We start from the raw sequence: 11,929 nt of genomic DNA on the forward strand, positions 1-11,929 counted from the left end.
ACTGAGTAAACTGAGCTGGGGGAGGGGCCTTCCAGGCCCACTGGTGGAGTCAAAGTCCCCATCATGACCCCTGCCCAGTCCAGCCACCCTGCCAGACTGGTAGAGCGAGCCACTCTGGCTGATGAATTCTGGTTTATCCTCCCTCCATCCATAAACACTAGTGTTGCTAATGGGACCTAGGCCTTGCTCAGGGATGTTGCCCAGGGCTCTTCCAGGTGGGAGTGCAAGACATCTCTATGGCAGCTCCAGGGAATAGAAAAATAACCAAGGTTCCTTCTATCCCTACTGGGTCCAGTCAGGCCTCAGGAAAACCTGAGAATCTTTTCAATTTCCTTCTTCCTTCCCTCTTTCCTCCTCCTCCTCCTTCACCACCTCTTCCTCTTCCTCCTCATCCTTTTTGTCGGTCATGGGGCTTGAATTCAGGGCCTGGACAATGTTCCTGAGCTCGCTCGCTCTCTCTTTTTTTTTTGTCGGTCATAGGTCTTGAACTCTGGGCTTGGGCGCTGTCCCTGAGCTTTTCAGCTCAAGGCAAGCCCTCTACCACTTGAGCCACAGCGCCACTTCCGGTTTTCTAATGGTTTATTGGAGATAGGAGTCTCATGGACTTTCCTGCCAGGGCTGGCTTTGAACCGAGATCCTCAGATTTCAGCCTCCTGAGTAGCTAGGATTACAGGTGTGAGCCACCAGAACCCGGCTCCTGAGCTCTTTTACTCAAGGCTAGTGTGCTCTACCACTTGAAGCCACAGCACCACTTCCATTTTTCTGGTGGTTAGTTGAAGATAAGAGTCTTACCGAGCCGGGCGCCGGTGGCTCACGCGTGTAATCCTAGCTACTCAGGAGGCTGAGATCTGAGGATCGCGGTTCAAAGCCAGCCTGGGCAGGAAAGTCCGTGAGACTCTTATCTCCAATAAAACCACTAGAAAATCAGAAGTGGCGCTGTGGCTCAAGTGGTAGAGCGCTCCCCTTGAGCTGAAGAGCACAGGGACAGCACCCAAGCCCAGAGTTCAAGCCCTACGACTGACAAAAAAAAAAGTCTTACTGAGCGTTGGTGGCTCACGCCTGTCATCCTAGCTACTTAGGAGACTGAGATCTGAGGATCATGATTCAAAGCCAGGCCAGGCAGGGAAGTCTGTCAGACTCTCATCTCCAATAAAACCACTAGAAAACCAGAAGTGGCGCTGTGGCTCAAGCGGTAGAGCGCTCCCCTTGAGCTGAAGCTCCGAGCTCAGGGACAGGGCCCAGGCCCTGGAAAAAAAATCTCACGGGCTTTTGTGCCTGAGCTGGCTTTGGGCCGCAATCCTCAGATCTCAGCCTCCTGAATAGCTAGAATTCCAGGCGTGAGCCACTGGTGCTTGGTCCCCAAAATCCGAAGTGGAGCTGTGGCCCAAAGGGGTAGAGTGCTAGCCTTGAGTGAAAGAGCTGAGGGACAGCAACCCAGGCCCGGAGCTCAAGCCCACAACCGACAAAAAGAAAAAAGAAAAAAAAAAGCTTCCATCTTCCCCTCTTGTTAAGTGTTTAAGGCCTGGTGTACCCCTCTCCTCCCCAGGAAGTCCCTTTCGACCTGAGCACTTTGTGAACAAAAAGGCAGTCTGGTTAGTAGCAGAAGTCGTACTTGACCTCAGTTTAGTCATGGTTAAAAGTAGGTCAGTTCAGACTCCGTGGTGTCCAGCAGATTCCAACAACGGAACCCTCCTGTCTGGGTTGCAGATCCGCTCGAACCAAAGCTCCCACCAAAGCACAACACGCCCCTCATGCTAGTCCTTGATTGGCTCGCCCTGCCCACCCTTGACGCCAAAACACCTTCGGGTTGGCTGTTCTGCTTTCTGTTCAAGGCTGGAACCCTCCCTTTTCCTGATTGGTCAAACAACTCTCTGCGCTCGCTCCGCATTGGGTGCGGCGTGGGCCGGCTCGCAGGCGCCGAGGGTTCTTGCTGTCTGATTAGCTGCTCCTTGCAGCCCAAAGGGCTGAACACTCAATGGCTGCGCCACTACCTATATCGGCCTCTGATTGGGTGTGTGGCGCCTCCCCGGCGTGATAGGTCAGGACCACCGCCCCCCTCGTTCCCCATTGGCTGCTCAGAGAAGCCCGGTCTCCGGGTAAGATGGCAGCGGACGGACAGTGCTCGCTCCCCGCTTCATGGCGGCCGGTGACCCTCACCCACGTCGAATATCCTGCAGGTAAAAGGCGGCGCGGACTCGGGGGACTTCCTCCTGGGAGCGACCCCCCATCCCCGTGCGCTCCAGGCCGCGCGGGCCCGCGGAGTGGGCGCCGAGGGACCGGGGTGGGAACTGTCAAACCGTGAGCCTTGGAGGGGCTCGGCCGGCGCGCGCCGCGCAGGCGCAGTCGGGCGGCGATGAGCTGGGCGAAATTGCGAGCTACTCGCTCGCGCGCCTTGCGGCTGCGCGGCCGGAGCGCTTCCCCGGGGTCGGGGGCCCGGGTGGGCTGGAACGGGGCCGGGGTCCGTAGGGGGCGGGGAAAGGATCCCCAGCCTGGCCCTTGGCGCTTCGGCCCCGCCCTCTCCCGGCCCCCGGGGGCCTCCGCCGCGCCTGGCGTGCAGGGAGTGCCGGCTTCCTTCGGACCCGGGGCTTCGGGGCGCTCGTTCGAGACGGAGCTCCCTGTTGCAGGGGCGCGCGAGCCGGGGCCGGGCCGGGTCGTGTTCTGGTGCCACGCCCTGAGCGGCGCAGCCGAACGCGCCCGCCCGGTAGGCTGGGGGCCCCGGGGATCGCGACTTGCAGAGCTTGCATCAAACATGCCTCTTGAAGCGCCAGCCGGAGGATCCATTAGCGACGGTTCTGGGGGCGGTCGGCGCGAGTAGTGTGGATCCCGAGTCTGGAGAGGAGACGCATCCCGGCCCTGGTGCAGGCTTGGGCCTCCTGCAAGAGCCTTCTCCCGCCCCCCGCCCCCCTCTCTTCTAACGGCGCCTCTCTTCTAACATGGTGTGGGAATCCAATGATAGCAGGCCTCAGGAGACCATGCCCACGGCCTAGCACCAAGTAAACAGCTATAAATACCTGCAGTTAGGGCCAGGTGCTTACTCACGTCAGTAATCCTAACTACTTAGGAGGCTGAGATCTGCAGATTGCCATTGCAAAAGCCAGCCGGCACAGAAACTTCCTTGAGACACATTTCCAATGAACCACTGAAAAGAAAATTAATTGAAAGAGAGATGTAAGTGGGTCTGTGGTTCAAGTGGTATATAGCCCCAGTCTTGGGCTAAAAAGCTAAGGGACAGCATGTAGTACCAGCACCAAACAAAAATTACTGGAGTTAATGTTGCCCACCTTCCCAGGACCCTTCTGGGTAGGATGTTCAGGACCCTCGGTGACTCCTGAGATGCTCTCACTGCTGCCTTGGTCAGAGACAGGGAAGTGAGGCCCTGCTGAGGGCTCCAGGGCTGCATGCCAGAGAACTTTGACTTTGGGTGTTCTGGGTTATGCTGGGGTGGGGCAGTCCTGCCAAGTTCTGGGCCCTACCCACTTGTCTGCCTGCCTGCCTGCCTTTCCTTCATTCATTCAGCCAGGACCCATTAAGCACATTCCAAGCTAGGCCCTGGGTCTGCTCAGGGTTTTAGAATGGTGGACAGGCCTTGTGGGTTCCTGTACTGATATTCTAAGGAAAATGCTTTATAGGAGGAAAACCAATGCTGGAAGAGAGGATGGCTCATACCTGTAATCCTAGCTACTCAGGAGGTTGACACCTTAGAATTGTGATTCAAAGCCAGCCCAAACAGGAAAATCTATACAATGAACCACCAAAAAAACCCCAGAAGCTGTGGCTCAAGTAGTAGAGTGCCAGCCTTGAGTGGAAAAAGCTAAGGGAGAACACCTATGCCCTGAGTTCATGTCCTAGTATTGGCACCAAAAAAAAGGGGTGGGGGCTGGGAAGGTGGCTCAGTGGTAGAGCGTTTGCCTTGCATGCATGAGGCCCTGGGTTCGATTTCCTTAGCACCACATAAGCAACAAATAAAAGCCAGAAGTGGCACTGTGGCTCAAGTGGTAGAACACTAGCCTTGAGCTGAAGAGCTGAGGGACAGCGCCCAGGCCCAGAGTTCGGGCCCCAAACCGACAACAAAAGGGTGGGGGAGTGGAGGAGAGACTTGGCTAAGGCCTCAGCATCTTCCCTCCTTGGCTTTAGAAAAGCTTCTTGCAAGGCTGGAAACTTTGCAAGTAAGAAGGAAATTGGCAGCTGCGAGCAACATGGTGCATGCAGGCCATGATGAGGGGCATTTGGCCAGTGCCCTGGAAATGCGTCTGAGACCCCTGCGCTTCTCATACCCCTGATCACACTGGACTTGCTTCCCTTATGCATGCTTTAACCTAGTGTTTGTACCTGGACAAGTGTGAGGAGCTAAGCTGGGGTGGAGTGTAGGGAGAAGTGGCTGCCCCGCTCCTGCATCCTTCAGTGTAGAGCGGGAGACAGACGGCCTGGTGGCTGCACCAAGTCGCAGACTGAGAGAGCTGCGTCCCAGTCTGACTTTCTCATTGCCACTGTCGGGGGAACTTTACCCAGTTTGTATTTGCTGCCCTCACCCCAGCAGCGTCCCAGGTGGGGAAGCAGTGTGTGCAAAGGCCTAGAAGTAGGACAGAGTACAGGGTGTCCAGGGAGCTGAGAGCTCCAGGCTTGGAACTGGCGCAGAGCGTGTTAGGGAAGCAGGCCAGGCCGGGCAGCTCAGAGCCTGTGAGCGGGCCTGAAGGACACGCAGCCCAGGGGCGGTGGGAGCCACAGACGGCGTGGGGAGTGGTGAGGCCAGAGTCTTGGCATCAGCTACAGGGTGGCCAATGTGCTGTCACTTGCTGAGGGGACAAAGCGGTGGGGGCACTGGCACGCCTGTCCTGCAGTCATCGGGGCTGGAAGGAGGTGGATGGGGAGGCAGGTGTTCAGAGAAGGAAAGGAGCTAGAACAGTCAGGCGTGGTGGCGCGGTCCTGGACTCTCACATTGGGGAGACTGAGGCTGGAGGTGCACAAGTTCAAGGCCAGCCTGGCTCACATATTAAGACCCTGTCTCCAAAAACAGGAAAGATCTGTTACCTGTTGGTACGGTGGCAGCCCCAGTAATTGAACCAAGGTTGCTGCCCTTTTCTCTAAGGCCAATGCTGAGTGAGCCCCCCTCTGGGTAAGGCCAGGCGGGTACAGCATCTCTGCAGGCCCAGAGTCTGTGCTCAGCCCTCTATGCACACCTCCCTGTTGCTGCGTGAGGCCAGGCTGGTAGTGTGGGCCATCTCACTCACTGTCACCTGCGTGAGTCTCGGCAGAGACTGTGTCCTCGGTGCTAGAGACCATGTCACAGGCTCGTGCTATCCTGTTGGACTTCGCCCAATCAGAGTCTTTGATGTGGACCTAACCTGGGTGATGTCCAGAGAGTGGCAGACTTCTCCAGAGTCCCAGGGTTCAGCAGGGCAGTCCTGGGGTGGCACTGTGGAGGCCCCCTGTGCAGTCCCAGCCTGCCTCTGGTGTCACAGCCTGTGGGGTCAGGATGGGCATAATGGGACCAGGCCAAAGACCTGGATTTCCACCTCTTCCTGGCTCTGACTTTGAGCAACTCACAGACTCCTGCTGGGACTCAGTTCCTTTCTCCTACAACGGGGACGTATTAGAGCCACCTGCTCAGAGCTCACAGTATATGAGCTTCCCATGATATTAATGGCTCATCTGGTCACTGGGCACCCATGACTCTGGTTCTAGCTCTGTGGGGGCCTCCTCTTTGGTCTAGGCCCCACGTGACCTGCAGGGGCTGGCCCCTCTGATGCCTGCGCTCAGTGCTCTTCCTGCCTCCTCGTAGGAGATCTCTCTGGATACCTCCTTGCATACCTGAGCCTCAGCCCTGTTTTTGTCATCACTGGCTTTGTGACCCTCATCATATTCAAGCGGGAGCTGCACACAGTAAGTCTGTCTCTCCCCACCCCCCAACTCCCTTTGCCACTCCGCAGTGCCCCCACCCTGCCAAGCCCATCTGCTTTGCCTTCTTCCTGTCTCTGCCTCCCTGTGTCTGTGTGGATCCCTGGCTGGCCTGGGAGGTCCAGTGTGAGGCTCCGATCACTGATACACAAAAGGCCCAGCTGACTGCATGCGTTTCCCTGGCAGATCTCATTCCTCGGGGGCCTGGCAGTGAACGAAGGGGTCAACTGGCTGATCAAGAACGTCATCCAGGAGCCTCGGCCCTGTGGAGGTAGGGCCTGGGGTCCCCCAGGTCGGGGCCTGGCTGGGAGGTCCCTGTCCTCCGTGATGCTCTGGTCTCTTCTCTCCCTCAGCCCCCCACTCAGCAGTGGGCACCAAGTACGGGATGCCCTCCAGCCATTCCCAGTTTATGTGGTTCTTCTCCGTCTATTCCTTCCTTTTCCTGTATTTAAGGTAAGCTTGGACCTCCCCCGTGGTGACCCAGGCTGGGCTCTGCTGGGGCCTCCGCTTACACCTGGGGACAGCCCTTGGGGTTGGGAGGAGCTGCACTGAAACAGAAGGGGCCTGGACCCCAGGCTGAGGTCTAAGGCTGTCTGATGGGCCTGTTTTCCCAGAATGCACCAAACGAATAACGCCAGGTTCCTGGACTTGCTGTGGAGGCATGTGCTCTCCCTGGGGCTCCTCACGGCGGCCTTTCTAGTCTCCTACAGCAGGTACGGAGGGAGCAGGAGCCAGCCCACCCACAAGTGCCCTGCTGCACTCTTGGGCCTTGGACCCCACCAAACCCTGGTTCCAGAGCCTGTGGGGCAGGGCTGGAAAAGGGCCTGAGGCCTCCAGTTTGAAGGGGCAGGGCTTTAGTTGCCCCCTTCTAGCTCATTCAGGGAGCCTGAGATTCTGGAGACAGCTCTGTGGATTGGCCATTTGTGCCCAGCTTCCTAGAGGAGCCCCTGGAAGACAAAGTCAGAGATCAAAGGCTGGACAGGAGAGAGGCAGCTCCCAGTCAAGCTAGCACATCTAGAGGTGGGGAGCCATTGGAGCCATTATTGGGGTGCAACATCCTGTGTCCTGGTAGAGGTGGAGTGGAGGCTGTGTTCTGGGAGCCTGTCCCGTGGGCACGTGGCTCCACCCGTGTACACACAGGTCCCTGGGGAGCTGGCGCTCGGACATGGGGAGTGTGCGGGCCCGTGGCTGGCTGGCTCTCATCAACTTCCCTTCTGGCCTTGGCCCAGGGTCTACCTGCTGTACCACACCTGGAGCCAGGTGCTCTACGGGGGCATCGCTGGAAGCCTCATGGCCATCGCCTGGTTTGTCTTCACCCAGGAGGTCCTCACCCCGCTGTTCCCCAGGATAGCAGCCTGGTAACCGGCTCCTGGCCATCCCACCCTCACGGCACTGGGGCCTGCTCGTTCCTGTGGGCACAGTGGTGGCAGAAGGGCCCTGTGGTGGCACAAGGCTGCAGGCCTCACCTGCCTGGCTTCTACCTCCCCAAGGGGCTTGCTGCAGGGACTCAGGTCTCCCCAAGCCCAGAAGCCAGAGTGCCAGCCTTTGCTGTTGCCTAGATTCTCAGGGACTTACAAGGCAGCCACAGTCCTGCTGGGCTGTGGGCAGTGTTCCCACCTGAGGTGACACAGTGACACACCTGGGTTCTGGGGTCTCAGGCCAGGCCATGGGGGCGAGTGTGGTGTGGGCCTTGGGAACTGGCAGGCATCTGCCCTGGCGGCAGGCTCAGGGCTTTCTGGTGTCTATTCTCCAGGCCTATCTCTGAGTTCTTCCTCATCCGGGACACGAGCCTCATTCCCAATGTCCTCTGGTTTGAGTATACAGTGACCCGGGCAGAAGCCAGGTGAGTTGAAGGGACAGCGGTCGCCATGGTCCCCACTGGCTTTTCCGGTATTGCCTCATTGAGTTCTCCTGGGCCCCATTTTACAGATGAGTAAACTGAGACAGGAGGGAAGTCCCCACCCGAGCGCTTTCAGGTAGTGGGGGGGGTCGAGCGGGGGGGCTGCTGCGCCTGGCACTTCCCAGGAGCTGGTTATTGGAGACCAGCCTGCACTTGCATAGCAAGTCAGGGCGCAGCTGGGCTGTGCCGTCTCCTGACTCAACTCACCTCACCGTAGCTTCTGGATGGGCTGCCTGTCAGGCTGAGGAGGGCTGCTCCTCCTCCCCAGGGCTTCAGAGGGGCAGTGAGACAGGTCAGGCTCCAGAGGAGGCCTAGGGCAGGGTGGGCCTTGCACTTAGGGAATGTGTGAGTACCTCAAGGTCCAAATTACCCTAACCAGCTTAAGGGCAAAGCCCGGATCCACGAGGAAAAGGGATTTGAGGGTTAGGGCAGGGCAATCTCATTAGAGGAAGAAACCCCAGCTGGCCCAGGAGCTTTCCCCCAGCCTGGCCTGCCTGGCTGGATGCCACCTGCCTTTGTTTACCTAGACACACACACACACACACACACACACACACACACTGCTGGCTGATCACACACACACACAGACACACACACCCCTCTGCTGGCTGGATCACACACACAGACACACACTGCTGGCTGGATCACGCACACAGACGCACACAGACACACACACCCCTCTGCTGGCTGGATCACACACACACACAGACACACACACACACTGCTGGCTGGATCACGCACACAGACACACACACCCCTCTGCTGGCTGGATCACACACACACACACACACACACACACACACACACACACTGCTGGCTGGATCACGCACACAGACACACAGACACACACACCCCTCTGCTGGCTGGATCTCACACACACACACACACACACACACACACACACTGCTGGCTGGATCACGCACACAGACGCACACAGACACACACACCCCTCTGCTGGCTGGATCTCACACACACACACACACACACACACACACACACACACACACACACTGCTGGCTGGATCACGCACACAGACACACACAGACAGACACACACACACACCCCTCTGCTGGCTGGATCACACACACACACACACACAGACACAACCCTCTGCTGGCTGGATCACACACACACACACACACACACACACACACACACACTGCTGGCTGGATCATGCACACAGACACACACAGACACACACACCCCTCTGCTGGCTGGCACACACACACACACACACACACACACACACTCTCTCTCTCTCTCTCTCTCCTGCTCTGTTGTGGTGTGGCAGCCAGGGGACTGTGAGGAGCCAAGGCTGGCTCTGTGTGAGGCAGGTCAGGAGCGAAGTTCAGAGGCTTGTCAGCTAGTGACAGGGGTCCATTCTCCTTGGAGTGATGGGACAGAGCAGACAGGGCTGATGGGGGGGGGGCTGGCAGGGAGGGCTCCTGGCAGAGAAAATGACCTCAGTAGGCCAATGGCTGGGGCCATGTAGCTCAAAGCCTTCTGGGCCTTAGTTAGGTTTCTAGATTTTAATGAGGACCCTAGACAGGCCCTATTTTCCTTTCTGAGCCTTGGTCGATACCTCTAGAAAAGAGGGATAATGGGCCAGGTATATAGTGGTTAATGCTTGTAATCCTAGCTAGTCAGGAAGCAGCGGAAGGAGGTAGTAGTCTGAACAAACTTAAACAAAAGGACTAGGAGTGCTGGGCTCTGGTGGCTCATAGCTACTTAGGAGGCTGAGATCCGGAGATCCATAGTTTGAAGCCATCCTAGGCAGAAAAGTCCATAAGGCTCATCTCCAATTAACCACAAAAAGCCAAAAGTGGAACTGTGGCTCAAGCAGTAGAGTGCTAGCTTTGAGCACAGAAGCTCAAGGACAGCACCCAGGCCCATAGTTCAAGCCCCAGGACTGGCAAACAAACAAACAACACACCCACACAAAAACAACAGCCAGTGCCAGTGGCTCACACCTGTAATCCTAGCTACTTACCAGGCTGGGATCTGAGGATGGTTCAAAGCCAGCTCAGGCTGGAAAGTCCACGAGAGTCTTATCTCCAATGAGCCAACGAAAGCCAGAAATGGAGCTGGGTGACTCAAGTGGCAGAGCACCAGCCTTGAGTGAAAAAGCTAAGGGACAGCATCAAGGCCCCAAGTCAAACCCAGTACTAAAACTAATAAATACATTTAAAAAATAGGGTGATGAAGCCTGCTTCCCTCAGGTTGCTGAGCCCGTTGTGGATATGAGAACCCTTTAAGCCAGGGGCACTGTGCCCCTGCCCGGCCTCCTGCTCCACACCTTCCATGCACGGAGGGAGGGCGCTCTGTTTCGGTGCTGACACTGGCGCCCCCTTGGTTCGTTTGTCTGTACAGAACCGGCCAGCAGCTTCTCGCCTCCCTTATCCCACCCCGTCTCCTGGTTCTTTTTCTGGGCTTCCAAGTTGGGAGGTTGGGATGGTGATGGAGAGTAGCCATGGGCTGGCCGTCTCCAGCTCCCGGCCCGCTGGCTCACACCAGTCACCACTGCCACCATTTCCTGGGTACTGTGACGGGGAGCAGCAGGCACAGGGGCAGGCCCCTGGACACCCGTGTCTCCACACTGACCCCACCCCATTTTACAGGAACAGACAGCGCAAGCTGGGGACGAAGCTGCAGTGACTGGTGGGCCTGTGTGGCCCGCATGGCGCCCGCAGGGTGGGCAGGATGACAGATGGAGGGATGAACAGAGACCTCACCTGACCCAAGTCACCAAGTGGAGCCTTTTTGTTCTTTTCGTTATTTTAATTTTAATGGACAAGGTGGACCAAAGGGCCGAGCCAGTCCCTCCACCAGGACCCTGGAGGGCCTGCTGCCTGGGAGCCACGTGGTCAGAGACCCCGCTGTGCTGCTGCCAGCCTCTAGCTGGGCAGAAAGTGCCCTTGGCCTGGGCACCAGATGTGGGGTAGTGGATGGGGGCTGTGCCTCTGGTCTCCAGCCAGGAATTCCAGGTGAAAAGTGCACGCTATTTATTTTGGGGTTTGTTCAAAGGCAGATGCGATTTGGGGGGAGGGGCTGGAAGAGCTTGTCCTGCAGAGGGGTCCGGTCAGCTTGCAGCCCCTTGCCCAGGCCGGGCCAGGAGAAGCGAAGCACCCGCGCCCCCCCTGCTACCATTGCCATTCCAGAACCTCGCCAGTGTTTCCCGTATGGGGTAGGCCCAGCGAGCACGCACGCGCCTGGCGGCTGCTGCCACCACTCCACCCCGGGTCATCCTCCTGACACCACAAGGGCTTTTTCTGCTCCCTGTCCCCGTGTCCCCTTGTGACAAAAGAGCCTGCACATGTGGGTGCGCCGCACCCAAGGGTTTACAGCTCCTTTTGTCTGGCCATCCAGTAGCAGCGTCACCATCCCTCCTCGAACAAATCGCAAAGGAACCCGGAGTTGGGGCTCCCCCTCCCGCGTGCCGTGTCCGTGCCCCCGTCTTTCCTGGCCGCCCCATCGGCTGGAGCCCCCTGCCCAGCCTGGGGAAGGAAGGGCTCTTCCTAGGGGACCGTCTGTCTCTAGTCGCTCTGCCCCACTCGTTGGAGATGCTTCCAGCCTCCTGGAAGTTTCCAGAAGTGAAGCAGACCCCTCTCTCTTTCGAGAGGTCCGCAATCTGCTGCTGAAGCACAATGTCGTGGTGCTTTACTCGCTCATTTGGTAAAGGATTTGGTAAAGGCTGTGTCCGAAGCCATGGCAGACAGGCAGGGCCGGGCTGGCTCCGGAGGTGGGGCGCCGCCGCATCCCTCCCTCCCTCCCTCCCCGCCGACCGACTGACCGACTGACCGACGAGCCAAGTGTGCGGTGGTTTGATTTAAGGAAATTAAATGAAATTGTTTACTATTGTTTTCAAATAAAATCTTAAACTCTGGTGGCTTGGGCTCATGAACAGAGGCTGGGACACCTGGGGGACATGACCCTTAGGAAAGCACACACTTAGGACCAGGAAACCAGAAGCACCAGGTCCCCTCCAGACCCTGAGGCGGGGGCATGAATGGCCTGTGACATTTCCCACCAGTGCCCACGCAGCCTCCGCACAGGCCTCTCAGCCCACCGCCCAGCTCTCGGCCACAGAACTCGTCCTGGGTCTTAGGGACCCTGTGTGGTGCAGGCTGGGCCAGG

The 11,929-nt window shown here is 57.8% G+C and overlaps 1 protein-coding gene across 2 annotated transcripts; it reads left to right on the forward strand.

Annotated features, from left to right (window-relative positions):
* The first annotated feature begins 1,929 nt into the window (after window positions 1-1,929).
* On the forward strand, window positions 1,930-11,678 carry Dolpp1 (dolichyldiphosphatase 1). 2 transcript variants are annotated; one of them, XM_042681275.1, is made up of 8 exons: window positions 1,931-2,177; window positions 5,780-5,880; window positions 6,082-6,166; window positions 6,249-6,348; window positions 6,510-6,608; window positions 7,125-7,253; window positions 7,649-7,738; window positions 10,414-11,678. In XM_042681275.1, exons 1-8 carry the CDS (start codon window positions 2,102-2,104, stop codon window positions 10,448-10,450), a joined length of 717 nt encoding a protein of 238 aa, XP_042537209.1. In that variant the 5' UTR covers window positions 1,931-2,101; the 3' UTR covers window positions 10,451-11,678. The 2 variants fall into 2 exon arrangements, with proteins under 2 accessions (XP_042537211.1, XP_042537209.1); XM_042681277.1 differs by lacking the exon at window positions 7,125-7,253 and having other exon boundaries at window positions 1,930-2,177.
* The last annotated feature ends 251 nt before the right edge of the window (window positions 11,679-11,929 follow it).

The sequence above is a fragment of the Dipodomys spectabilis genome, unplaced genomic scaffold, assembly GCF_019054845.1.
Source record: "Dipodomys spectabilis isolate Male_0828 unplaced genomic scaffold, ASM1905484v1 ptg000067l, whole genome shotgun sequence".
NCBI lineage: Eukaryota > Metazoa > Chordata > Mammalia > Rodentia > Heteromyidae > Dipodomys > Dipodomys spectabilis.